This window comes from Strongylocentrotus purpuratus, unplaced genomic scaffold (assembly GCF_000002235.5).
Source record: "Strongylocentrotus purpuratus isolate Spur 01 unplaced genomic scaffold, Spur_5.0 spur5_scaffold_12, whole genome shotgun sequence".
NCBI classification, from domain to species: Eukaryota; Metazoa; Echinodermata; class Echinoidea; order Camarodonta; family Strongylocentrotidae; genus Strongylocentrotus; species Strongylocentrotus purpuratus.
Genome location: NW_022145597.1, coordinates 12,987,927 through 13,005,657, shown reverse-complemented (window position 1 = coordinate 13,005,657; position 17,731 = coordinate 12,987,927). Strand labels below are relative to the sequence as shown.

Genomic DNA, 17,731 nt, shown 5'->3' with positions numbered 1-17,731 from the left:
CTGCTTACGATTAAATGGGGCATGCAATAGAATTGGAAGCAAGATGAACAGCTCTTAGTCTGTTAATCTGAAGGGAGGGGAGGGGAGGGGAGGGGAGGGGAGGGGAGGGGAGGGGAGGGGGGGAGGGGAGGGGAGGGGAGGGGAGGGGAGGGGAGGGGAGGGGAGGGGAGGGGAGGGGAGGGGAGGGGAGGGGAGGGGAGGGGAGGGGAGGGGAGGGGAGGGGAGGGGAGGGGAGGGGAGGGGAGGGGAGGGGAGGGGAGGGGAGGGGAGGGGAGGGGAGGGGAGGGGAGGGGAGGGGAGGGGAGGGGAGGGGAGGGGAGTGGAAGGGAGGGGAGGGGGTATTTTCGTAAAATAGAATGAATTCTTGAGGCGAGGATTATAAAGAGCAAAAGTGACGCTCCACATTATGCAAGGCTTGTCATCTTTTAGTCATCAATCATTTTTTTAATGGTTACTTGTTAAAGCTTATGTGTACAGATTTAGCAGCAACAAGGAAATTGGAAAGAAATGTGTTTAACATAGTCCCATGTTGATCTCCTTGTTGTATCACAAAATATACAAGGTCATTTGGTACTCTATCCATGATTTCCGGTGGATTGTCAATAATGTAAACATCTGTAAAATAGAGGAACACTTTACACTAGAACAGGACCCTAATCCTTTAATGCGCTTTCATTTGGAAATGAAGCTGAAATCTCTGATATGTTAAATGGGTACCCAGTAGGATGCAAACGTTCATGTGGTTGAACGAACAAGTGTGCGCTTGTAAAATGGCGACTGGCTGGAATGCTCCCCAGTGAGTGGAAAATGTGCATACATTGTGTGCGGGTAAGCCTGAATACGATGACCGGGGTAATAATATATCTGTAAAGCGCTTAGGCACATCGTCGGATCGATGTATTGAGCGCTATATAAACACAGAATATTATTATTATTACTACGCTCTTTTAACGTACGTTACGCCAACATTTCAGTAAATAATGTTCAGACTAGAAAAAGAACATTACTTTTCGTACAGCTATAATAATTTTATAAATAAACAATGATTTTTGTAGTGTGAATGGGGCAAGAAGACTAACAGACACTATCAACATGGCTGACAAAGAAAGCGGACAAAATATACAGTTCCTCAGGTAGACAAAGGAACATCCCTTCACTGCTATTATGTAAAAATGTGTAGAACAGGTGTGACATGCATATTCACCTTTTTACATAATAGCAGTGAAGGGATGTTCCTTTGTCTACCTGAGGAAGTGTATATTTTGTCCGCTTTCTTTGTCAGTCATGTTCATAGTGAGATACTGCTGTAGGACTGCCCAGAATTAAACAGTCGTATATCATTTGTTAAGAACCAGAAGGGCGTTAACTCTATGCGTACGTATGTGAGATAACGGCCTTCTGGCTCAGAGCGGACGATATCGTGATTCACTGCAATCAAAGTCTAAAGGATGACTCAGCGATAAAGCTGCCACATACGTACACTGGCAATATGTTAATTGAAGAGCAGATCGACTACACCCACTCTCTCTCTAAACATATATACAGACATTAAAGGGGGAAGTCCACCCGGATATGAAGTTGGTTTTGATAGAAGCAAAAAAATGAGGGAAATGGGTCAGTGAAAGTTTGAGCAAAATCCAATGAAAATTAAGAAAGTTATGAATGTTTGATCAATCAAACACAAATTGGCAACTCTGTGACGTACATGTATCTTGCGAGGTTTTCTCCCATTTACTCTGTTCTAAAAAAATCAGAAATGTGTAATATTGTCCCTAAAGAAATGTCATCAATGCACTCTAAATATAATTATTGCAAATGTGTTTCTATCGATCCAACCTTTGTATAAACAAATCTTTTCCGTCATCAATAACTAAGAAAATGAAAGTTTATGAAATGTTCTATGCAGAGCAAATTGGAGAAGAATTTGCAAGATATGTCAAAGTGTTGGCAACTTGTATTTTGACTGACTGATGACAACTTTACAAATACATAACTTTCTTAATTTTAATCAAATATATTGCTCAAACGTTCACCAATTTGTTTCTCTTTGTTTTTCTGCTTTTATCAATACCATAAAAGTATTATGGACTTCCCCTTTAAACTCACCATAATTCACTAGAATTGTAATAAGGAATGAGTCACAGACATAGTCCTATAAAAGCCTCATTCATTTGAGTGCCGGTATACATCCTTCAAATGTACACTTAAGCATTGCACATGTATCTGGTATATTATCTATGATTTGAAATATGTTGTACTTTGACTATATATAATGAGTTTAGTGTATATAAATGTAATGGCATTTCCAACTATTCAAAGGGGGATATGACCCGATTCTGATAACTAAAATATTTTGCTTGTAAATACACAGGATAGGGGTTAATTAACAATCAAAGAAACCAGACTTTCAAATTGAAAACCTCCGGAATGATATTAAGGACGGCATTTGTTCCCTCTTGACACGCCGAACATACCCCGGTGTGTATAGTTGAATATACAATCGCGTCTTATTTTGTTTACAGGCGACAGATTCCTTTATTTTTTTTTATCGCTGCATTTGTCATCAAAATAAAACCATGCGCGGGGATTAGAGTGAGGTAATAGATTATACATTTAGCCTGACGGTATTGAAGTAAGAGAAAGAACTTGAGAGAAGATGAAAACACAGGCACTGAAAATGTGCATACATGTATATGTGCATATATACATAAAATGTCCATACTGTTATCTCACACATCCCAGCAGCGTTCGGAGAGCTCTTCAGGTGCTATGCCAGGGCTGTATTAAAGCGTTTTGTAATTTATAATAATCATTACTTCGAATGTTTCCAAGCATTGAATTTTGATAACTTTGTCGAATTAAAGTTTCAACTTTGCAATAATGAAAATAAAGTTCGTTTTTAAAATCAATGAATATCTACTTTAAAACAACCTCTATTTCTACAGAAAATAAAAATAAATTAAGAAAGTGAACTATTACTGTATATTTGAAAGATGTCATGAATCAAAACAACAATTGTCCAATTCAGAAGTCTACACTGAATCTGAGACTTGTTATTTCAAATACATGTCGGTATTATCTGTTTTCCGTTCCATTTTATTTTTACCTGAAATCACTAGACTTTGAAATTTGATCCTATTGTATCTTATTTGAAATTTTTGGTTTTTTGGAATACATAAATCACAGGATTTGTAGCCATTTCTCTAATCCATACAACTCTCACACATTAATTCTCAATTTGCTATGTAACATGTTTGGCTTTTTTTATTTTTATTTTCTATTCACAATAAAACATTTATTACAAGAAAAATTACCAGCAACCTTTCGATTTCTAATTATACTTATCACATGACCTATAATTGATATAATCATTTTCAGGAAATTAAAAAAAAAACATTATTAACTACAAACCTTGAATGTATACCATACCATCTAATTTCTTTCCTTTTTTTCCTTCATGTTGTTGGTTTATTAATTGGCAATTAATTTGCCAGGGTTATATCTCCATGAACATGTACATGTATATGCCTCTAAAACCGGTGTATCCATATGGCTGTAAACTGTATGGGAGGTCAATGAATTTTCTGCTGAGACATGTTGGAATCTGTTGAAAATACTCAATTTAATTACTTCATGGTAGGTCTATATCTCTATTGGGATAGGGTTAATGCAAACTGAAATAAAAATATGAATCATGCATAAAGATAATCTACAGTGTACATTGGCTGGCCTCAGGAGGCCTTTATTGCAATTCACAAAATTAACATACAGTACATAGCTCTTACGGCCCTCTTGCAGGTTGCCAATGATTTGCCACTCCCCACTCAGGTGCCTTGAATGCTTTCAGTGCCTTTGGGCAGCTTGGCACTACCGGTATGTCCCTTTTGCAGCCAACATCAAATTCTGTAGAACTTTGCAGGAATTATGAATATGTCCTATCTGTAAAATTTAAACGTTAGCAGTGTCCTAATATTCAAATTATGCATGGAAACCTGTTTACTTGCTAGACTTCACTGTCAGACACTATTGAGTGACTGACTGGCTTTTTTCTTCTTTGGTAATAACATACATAAAATGAGCTGTAAAGGGTACATGAGCATTTGTCTACATCAATAACCCACTTCTTGTAATGGCCAAAATTAAACTGATTGAATCTTTGCGCAGCATAAAACCGTACGACCATTCGGTATAATGGTCTGAAAATCAGACTATTACTTACTGGCTCTATAGCTCTTAAGTCGATTCGACAACTAATAGTCGTTATTTTCCCACTTAAAGACATTTTCAAGCCCCCCTTTTTTAGGGAAGTTCTAAATTAGTATTAACTTTCAAATGCTGTTAGAATTTAACCTTTTCATTTTTGGGGCCTGCAAATGGGACATACAGTAGTACTTTTAAGGCAGGTCAGGAAAACTTGGTACTTTGTAGGTGTCTTGACGAGCATCCCCTGAGATGAATATGTGCATTATAAATGTCGCTATTAGTAGTATGATTATTTAGTGTGATTCATTAAATGAGTTAACCTCAATCACTAAATCATTCCTCATTGTATTCAATCTATTTTATATATGCACCAAACATTACTATCATTGATATCCATTTGATGCAGAATAGAAAAATATATTGAGAACAACCTATCTAGGAAATAAGAATCACACAACAGATGTTCATAATGGAAGACTGTTTGACCCCCGATTCACATCACATAGACATTTTCGTCTCACATGACCCACAAATGTCAGAAGGAACCAACATGCGCGAATATTTCTTGATCGACCGAATCATCCTAGATTTCCCAGGATGCCTCATCATCCTATGCTCGGCTAAGACCCATTTCATGATGGAGTGGATGCATTGCATTATGGGTAAGTAAACGCAATCTGCCTGCGCATGCATTACTGATGTATTCCGGTCAGGCGGTCCCGTAAGTGTGGCTAGTTTACGAGGGGGTTTCGAAGAAAGGGGTTGAAATAGAAATGACCTTTTCCATTTGCATGAATTACTCCATATGTACAGGCAGTATTGCAAGATTTTTAGGTGAAGAAGCATTCCCCTACAGGGGCATAGTATTTTCCACAAATAATATATGGCACATGAAATTGGATTAATGATAAAGAGATTAAGAGAGAGACAGGGGTAGGAGTCGGATGAAAAACTTGTGTGTTCATGCAGAGCCAGAATGGTGGGTGTTAAAGCTAATCTTGATTGAGCTCTGGGCCCCGTCTTACAAAGAATTGATATCAATCGCAACTTACTTGCAATTGATATGTACATAAGAGGAGACTGCAAACTTGCAATTGATTTAATTGGATCAATCGCAACTCTCTGCGAGATGGGGCCCAGGTATATGGGCATCATATGTTGAGAGAAAATAGCTATAATTTATTCTGGATTGTTTATCCTGCAGTAGATTGATTGTTTGAACCAGTAAAATTGTATTAAAAAACTCACAAACTTGCTGGAAATCATTTTCAATAAAAACCATGCCTCTCATAAATTTGCACATACTGGTAAGTCAAGCAAATGCTGTCGGGCCTACGTAACTTGATTTCCTTATCTTTTTATGCTCATTACTCAGCCCCTATACATTTTCTACCAAAATCAGTTGGCACATGTCATTTATTTGTAATCTTGAACATTCAGTTTATTTTCAAAAGATTACCAGAACTCAAGCTTATCTTTAAAGATAAACTTTAGTACTGGTAATGCAATTGCATTGTGAAAGAAAAGGTGTGAAAGGATCAGAAACAGTTGATCATGTAGCATGTAAGTATTGGTGTGCACTGCAAGGTTCTGGAGTCATCAAAATCATAATAAATTTGACCGAGTCTTGGTAAAGTAACAAGCACTCACATAGAAAGCTATATATGGGACAACACACATGGTGTCGGGGCTAGTACTACCTTGATTTCCTTGTCTTTCTATGCTCATTACTCAGCCAGTATACATTTTCTTCCAAAATTGTTTGGCACATAACATTTATTTGTAATCTTGAACATTCAGTGTAAGTTTCGTTTGATTCTGTGAGAATTAATTATTTTTTTTAACCATGCAGTACTGGAGTTTATCTTTAACTCTGTGTTAAAGTACAACAGTTTAGCACCCTTCTGGCTCAAACAGACAAACTCTCTGTTGAAGGGTTGAAGTAATACCCTTCTGGCTCTCAACATATCACCTGACATATTATGTGTAGTGAGACATGGCTTCCTAACCCCCCCCCCCCTATCCATCCCCCTCCTCCTGGTTGGTCCTATATAACATCCATGGTCCTAATCAGCTAGCAAATTCAATTTGTTCGACGCGATTCATCCAGTTAACTGGCGCATTGTATCACCCCTTTCTAATCCATTCAAGGCGGAAATCGACATTATAGGGGGAACCCTAACAGGCGTAGAGGATGAGAAAGGGGTAGGGAGTCGCTTGTTAACCTCGTTCATTACTGCCCTGTTCAGACCAAAGCAAGTTCTATGAACTCGTATAAATGAATGAATAAATGAATGTCGTATATAAAGAATCATAATAATAGATGGATTTTTAAAACACCTTTTTCCAGGGGATACAGGGCACTGTTTCTTAGTCCATGAAAGAATTAAGAAGAATTGTTGAATGTATTCAGATTTTAAAAATAAGTCAAGTGAAGTACTATTGTAAAGAATCAATCATATAGCAAACTGGGTTTACACGTAAAATAACAACGATTATATGAAGAAACAGGGTGTGAAGAAACTTGTTTAGAAGAGGCCAATTGACATATAACGGTTGACCAATCATCAGTCTGCACTCACGATTAAAGCCCCCTCAAGTTACATCGTTATTGTACGATTTGACATTCAGACGAGGGTGGGAGTTTTTCATTCGAAACGATGCTCAAACATGCATTTTGCTAAATGACATTTTGTTATACAGTTGTACATGTATATGACGTTTTTTCGTAGGTCATTCAGACTAGAAAAAAGATCATTACTTATTATTAAATATTTCATAACTACATGGTTTTTGCATAAGAACACACTAAATTCTGGTAGTCTAAACTGGGGATAGGGGTAAGGAGTCTCTCGTTACCTTCCCTAATTAAAAGGATAAGACACAGAGGGCAGATAAGGGGCAAGGCTATTAGGTTCCTCATAAGGAAGTTCACCACATTGTTCAAACCTTCAAGGTGAAGAATATCAGCTTGCTAAAAGGTCGGAGAGGTCATTTCCTTTTTTTTATATTTCAAAATAAGACACTTAGTGCTTTAAAAAACAACATCTGTTTGTGTTTGTTGAATTTCTTTCTTTTTTTAAAGGAAATTACCAAATTGCATGGTGTTGATTTTGTCATAGTTATTCCTATTGAATTCTCCGTCCTGAAACAACCTTTTACTCTGGATTTGCATAAACAAGAATGAACTTGAAGCATTGGGGTGTTTCTGCACTTGAGAGGTTGTTCTACATCATAACCAAGATTATTTACTAAAGGGAAGTTCATCCCCACATTAAGTTGTTTTTAATAGTAGAAGGAAAATGAGTCGAACGGTTCAGTGAAAGTTTGAGCAAATTCTAATTAAAAATATTAAAGCAAGTTATAGCATTTTGAAGTTGCAATCAATCAAACACAAATTGGCAACACTGTGAATTATCTTGCGAGTTCTCCTCAATTTGCTACATGTGCATGTATACAATTTTATAAACTTTCATTTTCTTCATTATTCATAATGGATTTGATTTTTGTTCTCCATACAGGGGTTGTATAGAAACATACCAGTACTTGCAATAATCATATTCAGGGTGCATGTCTGATTGATATTTTTCTTGAGGGAAAATAAAATTTCTGATTGAAAAAAAAAATCAGTTAGAACGAGATAACATAAATGAAACTGGTGGATTTGTCTCAACATTCACACCATTGCATGAGAGTCGATGGCTAGGAATATGGGATACTAGTAGTCAGATTTTGAGTCTGTGCATATAATGTTTTGATATCTACCTCTGATATACCTGTCCCTTGAAAGCCAGAAGGGTGCACTTAACCCATTGACTACTGAATTATCTCAGTCCCATAGGCTTAATACAAGAACCACCCAGTTCCAGTAAGTAATGGATTTACAACATTTACTTGTTAAAACTATTGAGTTAAAGGTAAAGACCGGTATTGGAAACGCCCCAATTTCAAAAAATGAAATGGAAGCTCTTATTACCAATCATGTGAAAGAATATGTTTTGAATAATACACGATGATAACATTTTTGCTGGGAAACTGTCTACTAATTGATATATTTGGTAAATTAGTTTATCTATTGGGATGTGAGAGATAAAAACGCACGTGTCGAGCACGTGTGCGTAGTTCCATATACATCTTTCTGTGTACAGTGCTTGTAACTTTATGAAGACAGGGCCAAATTTCTTAACATGTTGACGATTCCAGAACCTTGCAGTACATCTATGCTAGATAATCAACCTTTTCTGATCGATTTCACAACGTTTCTTTCAAAATGCAATCGCATGACCAGAACTGGTCTTTACCTTTAAAGCATTTGAGATAACGCCCTTCTGGCTCTCAACAGACATAGTACACAGTCATCGTTTAGCATGTTTGAAAAAGTGGGGGGAAAATTCTGAGCCTGCACATTTTTTTTTTTTTGCGAAAAAGAAATGACACATTCGATTCAGCAAGTCATGCAGAATTATATAATTAGATAGAAACATTATGGGGACACAACAGGTTGAGAAAAAATGATTCATGCCAAAATGAATATGGTAGTTTTATAAATCGCATTTGTTGCTTTGAATGTTGCTTTGAATGTTGTCATAATGTGACTGTCTTCTTTAAAATGTGATTAGCTGAACTATACATGTACATGTATACTTTCTCTCAAATTGAACATTTTCTGTACACTCCACACTCCCTGCTACATGAAAAACAGACACTCCTGAAAATCCTTGTAACACCCTAAACTGACACGGAGTGATCAAATTGCTTTCCTCTAGTAGTCTGTTCAGACAGCTTGATATCATACAATAGTGGTATAAAGAAACGTTATATGAAGAATCATTGTATGACGTATAGTGAAAGGAGCATACAGACAAGGTAAAATCATTGTATAAAGAAACATATAAAGAAACGTTGTATAAAGAAATGTATAAAGAAATGTTGTATGAAGAAACGTATGAACAAAAGTTGTATAAAGAAATGTTAACTAAAGAAATGTTGTATAAAGAAACGTTAACTAAAGAAATGTTGTATGAAGAAAGAAACGTTGTATGAACAAACGTTGTATAAAGAAATGTTAACTAAAGAAATGTTGTATAAAGAAACGTTAACTAAAGAAATGTTGTATAAAGAAACGTTATATAAGGAATCATTTTATAATGCTTACGGTAGTGAAAGGAGTATACAGACTAGATAAAAACATTGTATAAAGAAACGTCGTATAAAGCAACTAGTTTTGAAGAGGTCTATATGGACATGACAGCTGGCCAATCACCAGTCCACGTTCACTATAAGCCCCGCCCAGCTTTACGAGTTTCGTATGACATTCAAACTCGAGAGGGACCCTGATTCATTATAGAGTTTATGTTTGAAACGACGCTCAAACGTGCCTTTCATTATACAGTATGAACGTTTCTTTTAATAACATGTACAATGTTCAGACAAGAAAAAAGTATGATTCCTGTGTAGCTATATGATGAATTCTCGATGCATGGTCATCTTGAAAAGCCATGTGGTATGGTAAAAAGCACGAGGAAGAAATAATAAGGAAATAACTGTGTGATCATATTCCTATTTCGGATATTTACAGGCAAATAGAAAGAAAATCTGTTCTCTTGAAATATATTTAGAGGAGAGATAGAAAAAATGATACCATATTAAAAGTTTATATAAACATATACACAAATTACATAAACTATATACACTGTATAAACTAGCAGGACCCGCGGAAATCCGCGGGATTCTAGAGGGGGGCGGGGGGTGTAAATAGATATATAGAGACTGCCTAAATTAAAACCACCAAGAACTTTATTTGCCATTCAGGCCATTATAAAAATATACATGTTTAGCGTCCCCGCCCGCTTCCTTTTTGGGGGCCGCCTCCTATTTTTTTTTTGTTGAAATGTTTTTGAATTTTTTTTGAATTTTTTTGTTTTTTTTTTGAAAGAAAAAAAAACAGCGTCCCCGCCTGCTTCCTTTTTGGGGGCCGCCTTCTATTTTTTTTAATTTTTTTTTTATTTTTTTATTTTTTTTAAAATTTTTAAAAAAAAATTTGGAATTGTTTAATATCTTTTTTTTTTTTTTTTTTTTTTTTGAAAGAAAAAAAAACAGCGTCCCCGCCTGCTTCCTTTTTGGGGGCCGCCTCCTATTTTTATTGTTCTTAAATTTCTTTTTTCATTTTTATTTTTTTATTTTTTGAAAGAAAAAAAACATGAAAAGCACTGCTAAAATGTATTTCTGATTTTAAAAAAGAAAAAAAAAAATTGTCGGCCGCCATCTTGAAAAATAGCCAGAGTGTCAGGGAAAATGTACGGAGCGGCCATTTTGAAAGAAAAAAAAAAAAAAGAAAAAAAAAGGGCCTCCTCCTTCCCATTTTTCAAAAAAACAGGACGCTAAACATGTTTTTTTTTTAATTTGGCCTTATATAAAAAAAAAAACGATCCAACTGTACCTGTAGTTATTCTATAAGCCACTGGAACTGCGTAGAGTTCCGTAGTGTGGCGTACCGACTACGCAGAAATTAGGCTGCGTATTAATGGGAAAATAGTCCCTGCGTAGGTTATGCGTAGGCTGGCGTACTGGTTTGCTTATGGTTGCTTACTGTGTAGAAAGCTTTTACTGCTTTGACGATCTGGCGTAGGGTAGCGTACTGTTGCGTAGTGTTGCGTAAAAAGGCGTACTTTCTGCGTCAAGTTTCTACGCCGAAACTACGCGAAAAAAATTAAACATGTTGAATTGTTTTCGTTCATCTTGCGTACCTCTTTCCGTCCCTCAGCATATAGTAATGAGGCCAGCGTAGTTGGTACGCAACACTACGCAACTCTACGTATTGACCCCACGCCAATTAGTGACCCGCAAGTGTCACAAATAAAGTATTAAAAATATGCTCATCTGACCCTAATTAAACGCCTAAACCCCCCAAGCTTTCGGGGGTTTATGGCCCCTTGAAACCTGTGGACCCCACGCCTATATTGTATATACACTCAACTCGCCGTGATCTGATCTCTCCCCCCCCCCCCCCAACTTTGAAGAACGTAACCCCCAAGCTTTTGGGGGTTTATGGCCCCTTGAAACCCATGGACCCCACGCCTATATTATATATACACTCCACTCAGGACCCGCGAAAAACCGCGGGATTCTAGAGGGGGGGGGCGCAGGCAAAAAATTAAGTTTTTTCATTTCGGGGGCTCCATTTCAAATTTTTGGGAAATTTTTGGGGGCTACTTTTTCAACTTTCGGGGGCTCTTTTTTCTGGGGCTACTTTTTCATTAATTCATAAAAGGATAGGCCTACACTTTGTTGAGATTTGTTTAGTAGGCGAAGGTTTCAGGCTTAATACTTCATAGGTCTAGACCCTAATTGCCTATTTAAAAAAAAACAACATTTTTCTAGTTCAATAACTAAGTTTTCATGCATTGATTTGATGCAAGAACTGTAACATAATTAATAGACCCTAGATTGTGATTATTTCTGACCATGAATTTCGATAATCATTTTTCAAAGTAAAATTTTCACACGAAAATCAGACAGTCGTTTAAAAACGTAGACATTAGTAATACTTTTACTAATTCTAAGCTCAGGTTTCGTAAATCTATTCACGAAACTATATTGAAATCGCGGCAATAATGATGCAAACCAACAGATAACAATTTCAAAGTGTCGAATCTCTTCGATTCGAGCTCAGCTCAGCTGAACTCACACACACTCCAGCGTAACTCCAGACAGCTCGAACACCGACGCCGCAGGCCTCGGACGCCTGCGGTGCGTGGTGCCGGTGTTACACTGCACTGTGTGTTCTGTATGTGTGAGGACTGAAGGCAGCTTGCGACAGAACTGTCAGTCCAATGGTTTTCTTGTGAAAACTTTCCTTTAGAAAATGATAATCAAAATGTAGTATACATTAACCGTCATAATCACAAAATAAGCTTTGATTTCATACCTCCATTCACGAAAACTATATAAAAATCGCGGCAATAATGATGGAAATAGGTCTCTAAGTTTGGACGTGGACGGGAAGCTTCGTGTGTATCTCTGTTGCTTGTGCAGCTACTACAAAGGATATCCTATAGAAAGATGCTTTACTCGGGTAATCCCGACCCTGCTATCGTGCATTTAATACGCAACTTAATGTGAGTGGATAGTCATCGGTCGTGTGTCTACGGATGTAATGTTGAATATCCATGAGGTATCTCTGTCGTCACGCATATCCTGCATTATGCATGTCGCGTCTGTTTTCGCCCTGGACGTTGACACGGAGGAGGACCTCAGGCGGACTATAGCCAATTCCACAGAGTAGACTCTCCCGCGGACGATGGCACCGGGCACGGGTACCCCGAGGGGAGGGTTCAGGAGGAGATAGCCGCACCAACTTCGGTCGGCGATCTCATTAAAAAACAATAGAATACAAAGGCTGGCGGAGACGTTGCGCCCCCCGCGGAGCCTTAGCGTATTACTTATATAGATATATTTCAAAAATCATAAAAATATGCCAATGCACATTATTTACATTACTCGCAATCAGAAATGTATAGAATTCCTTCCTTATTATTATATCATTTGAGCTAGAAAAATATTTTTCATTCCTATTCATAAACACATTCTCTTCCTCCTATTCAGTTCTTAATTAGAAATATTGCTATATCATCTGTTTGGGGCCATAATGGCATTGGCTCCTATACTTCAACAGTGTTAAATTAACACAGCGCTAATGCCCTTGTTGCTCTGGGTTATCTCTGGACATGTATTTCCTGCTGAGGGCCAGAAAGACATTAAGTCAGATCATTTGCATAGAATTAATAACGCCTCCGCCGGATGAATTACGTCTGGTCACACACCCATGAATCTGATTCCTTCCCTACGTGTGCATTCTAAAAAAAAATTGCTTAGTTCCAGAAGGGCGTTAACTTGATATCCTCTTGCAACTAATTATAATGCCTTTTTTGCTCTCAGCGGATGAATTACGTCCGGCCACACACCCAGGGTTTCTCATTCCATTCCCTACGTGTGCATTCTAAATGAATCTGCTGAGTTCCAGAAGGGTGTTAGTTCATATACTAAGAGCGTGTAGTTAATGCCTTTTTGGCTCTCAGTAGACTTGTCTTTTTAATGTAATGTCACACACCCATGTATCTTATTCCATTCCCTACGTGTGCATTCTAAATAAATCTGCTGAGACTTAGAAGGGCGTTAGTTCATATACTTTAATAACTAGTTAATGCCTTTTTGGCTCCCAGCCAACAGTATATAAAGTAACACACCAATGTATCTGATTTCACTCCCCACTTGTGCATTCTGAATATGAGACAGAAGAATATTAAATACTGAGTTACCCCCAAAACACCCATTCTACATGTCTGAAACAAGCATTTCACATTGACTATGGACTTGGAGCTAGAAAGGCATTAGTTGATTTAGTTCATGTCATTTTGCATACAGAGGTAATGTATACTCTCAGCAGACAATATCTTAAGTCACACACCCATGTATCTAATATTCCACTCCCTACTTATGCCATCTAAAAAAGTAGAATTAACTAGTACTGCCCCAAACACCACCCAATCTAAAGATTAGTCTGCTACATAATACAATGAACAGGCCATTAGAAATGCTTGAGCCACAATGGCATATACTCAGTGTAAAATGATACATGAGTTTAACGCCCTTGTCGTTCTAAACGGACGATACAATAATTAAGTTTGAAGAATGAAGATCATTATGAATATAGGGAGGGGGTTGTCAGAATATTGCAGGCTTTAACTCATTGTAAAATAATATGAGTTATAAATTAAAGCCATAGCAATTTCAAACAGACAATATATTCATTAGCTTTGATGATTATTTTTTAGGGGGGGGGGGCTGATATAAATACACCCCACAGCCTTCTAGCAATGGCCCTGTTTAAAGCATTTGTGTGCTTCACTATACAAAGGTCAATGTACAGTACTCATGTATCAATCACACACTTTCAATCAAGGGATTTCTAGAGTTCAACTGCAAAGATTGCATAAATATTTCAAGCAGTAATTACGTATGCAACGAAAATTTCTCAGCCTCTGCACCCTAGCTGTATTTTTCTCCCTCTCTCTCTCTGTCTGTCTGTCTCTCTCTCCTTCTCTATCCTTCTTTTTCACCATCTTATGTTTCTTGTGCAATTATAAATAAAGACATCCTTCCCCCCCCCCAAAAAAAAAACAAAAAAAACCACAATTATGTCTACACCAATGTTTCTAAAATAACCTTTACTTAAACATGAAAATGGGATAAATCGGGTATAGCTGGTGTGTGCCAACTGCTAAAGCACACGTATGTAATTATTGCTGATTGCTGACTGATCGGTTTTAATGAGTACATCATGTCTCATCTAGCCACAGAATGATGTCATAGCTTGTGAAATGAAAAGAACATTCATAATAATTTTGAATATTCCAACCTTGAATTTCATTTAGGATATTAAATCACCCACATTCAATGAGATATTTTCAACTACATGCATGTACTATACCATTAACAGAAGCACGTCTCTATAGGCCTGTCCTCATCAACTTGAGATTGCCAAATAACTCGCTATTTTAACTATCCTGATTGCAAATTATCCAGCTAATTTGCGTCTTCATCAGCCTGAAGTTGCAATTAGCAGGATATGGGCTAGTTTGCAAAATATCCCGCTATTTGGCATAATATCCCACTATTTGTCCGGTGCGTTCTCACCAGCCGGAAGAGCCGCACTATGCATGAACGTTGAGCAATATATCTCGAGCTTGAGTTTCGAGGTCAAGTCTCGAGCTGATGAAGATGCAATTTGTAACTTCAGGCTTATTTCCCAAATCAGAAATAGCGGGCTATTTGGTAATCTCAAGCTGATGAAGACATACCTGATGAGCTGGCATTTCAGATTTAGCGATTAAAAAAATGAATTTTTAGTAGCTCAATTCACACGAGGGAGATAATTGGAAAACCATGCGCATTGAAAGGTACGGTGTGATGAGCATATCAGAACTTAATTTAGTTAAAGTAATTATTCACATGCTGATAATTGGTCTGAAAGGTACCATGCCTGCTGAGCAAGGTATATGCATGGGTGGTGACTAGTGGTGATATCAGTATAGAATACCTTGGAAACTATGTCTGTATTCATAATTACAGTATGCATTACTATGATGCTATGGTGATTCAAACTGCAACATAAAATAGAATTCTATACACCCTTTTGGAAAAATTGACATCGATTCTTCGATCCTTTACTGAATATTGATCCCTTTTTTGATACTCTATCACAAAATTGTCAATTACTGCTGCTTTTTTGACCCGGGCAAAATGTTTACAAGGCCCATTTACACAGCCCAAACGCCATTTTGAAAATCATCAATCTTATGGAATATTATTGCATGGGTTAACCATAAAAACCGTTGGTGTTAAATTTGCTCATTCCAATTATGCATGACTTGTCATTGCTCTGCATGCGATTGCACAGAAGCGAGGAAAATCACATGACCAAATATTGGAATCATTCACTGATGTTTTAAGAGCAGGCATTAATTAACATTGCAAAAATCAGTAAAATTTCTGCTGGCTTAAAAAAATAACACACTTCAGTCTCCAGAGGTGGATTTTTCGATTTTCGTTTTTTCATCATGTTTGCTGGTAGCTGCTTATATCAGCAACTACCAACAAAACGCCAGAATGTGAGAATAATCGAGAAAAAAAATTTCTTGCAGTGTAAACGCACCCAGTGTGTAATATCCCGAGGCTATTACAGCTGATGTGTTGTTTACTTGCATTCGCTCCCGAATCAGGGTAAAAATTCTCATTTTGTTTGTCTTTTGGTGGAATTAACAGCTGCAAGTATTGATTAATAATATGTTGTAATGAAATAGGTGAAACGAATCTGTGTGTGCACTCAGAACCAGAACCAACAGAGAGAAAAGGGCATTAAGTGTTTTGCAAATATATAAAGCCATTTAAATTTTACGAAATGAGAAATATATTTCATCCTTTCGGAGCCACGAAGATGTTAACCCATATACGTCAACACACGCTTAACGTCCATGTGGCTACAAAGATGGTTTATATTAACAAATTAGGACAAATTACCATCTGTTTATAGCCAAAAGGGCGTTAACTCTGTGGTAAAGTACATGAGATGATGCCCTTCTGGCTCTCAACAGACTATATATGGGAATACAATTAATCTATTCAGAGCTAAAAAGGGGTTTACTCTGTCCTAACTGTTAAAGTAATATGAGTTAATGTCCTTCTGGCTCCAAACAGAAGACACATCTGTATTGATATGAAGGTACCAGCTGTACAGAGTAGCAATGCATTGTGGCAAATGGAGCTGAAGAAAAGTAATGCATGCAGTAGCATTATCATTAGCAGCAACAGCAATGGTTCAGTACACTGTACAGTTACTATAGCTGTGCTTGTGTCATTATCATAATGGTGCTAGATGAACAATGCACCTAAAAGTTTTGATAGACAAAATGTACAACTTTTCAATAACATATAAAAAGAACCAACTACAATAGGAAAATGTTAATTCTCTCTTTCTCTCTCTCTCTCCCACATATACTCCCACATACACAAACACACAATGTCATGCACTTTCTCTCTCTCCTTCTGTCTGTCTGTCTGTCTGTCTCTCTCTCTCCCTCTCTCTCTTGGATTTTTAATGTACATGTATGCACATTTTTCCCTTTATACTTCCTTTCTCCTCATCTATTTTCGACAACTTATTACAGAAGATACATGTACACAAAGTGACAGATATCAACAGAGGGAATTATATAACATTTTCAATCAGACTAAACCACTTACTCATATGATTCTCTGACCATTCAAATTCCATGAAGAAGGATGCTACTGACTGCATTGTTTCCCAAACGCTCCCAAGAGACATCTTTATCAGATCCAAAAAATACTATATCTCTCCAACAACATCAAAGTCAAACTGAACAAAGTAGAGAAGACGATTGAAGCTTTAGCGGTGCAATATCCAATTTAAATCCAACTGCACGTTCTACTTGGTTTGTCAGTTTCCCAAACATTCCCAAGAGACATCTTTATCAGATCCAAAAAATAATATCTCTCCAAAAACATAAAAGTCAAACTGAACAAAGTAGAGAAGAAGATTGGAGCTTTAGTGATGCAATATCCAATTTAAATCCAACTGTATGTTCTACTTGGTTTGTCAGTATATAGACCATTCCACCATAGATTCTGCAGAAGTGCTTAACGAACAAGTTGAGGATACACCTGCAGGATCCGAGATGACAGTCTGCTGTCAACATCCAGATTTTCCAGGCATTTAAAAAAAGGAATAGTCATTTTGCTTGAAAGCTGGAAGGCATGTGACCCTTCAGCATCCTTGGGACACCAGGTTGCCGATCTAGTCGCTCTTGCAATGAGTGATAAAACTTTGACAAGGTCCTGTCTTTTCTTCTTGTAACAAAGAAAAATCAGAAAGTATTGAGGCAATGTCCAAGAACTACATGTACCATGGACTTGTACACCAAGATGGCTACTTGAGAAGAGTTTTAAAACT

At 37.2% G+C, this 17,731-nt stretch overlaps 1 protein-coding gene across 1 annotated transcript in view; it reads right to left on the bottom strand.

Moving 5' to 3' along the window:
- The window catches only part of LOC581982 (guanine nucleotide exchange factor DBS), a 128,614-nt gene extending 111,513 nt beyond the window's left edge, over nt 1-17,101 (bottom strand). Inside the window, exon 1 of the mRNA XM_030981845.1 lies at nt 17,005-17,101. Within this exon, the coding sequence (XP_030837705.1) occupies nt 17,005-17,086 (82 nt within the window). The 5' untranslated portion in view covers nt 17,087-17,101. The remainder of the gene's footprint in view (nt 1-17,004) is intronic.
- Nucleotides 17,102-17,731: the final 630 nt, after the last annotated feature.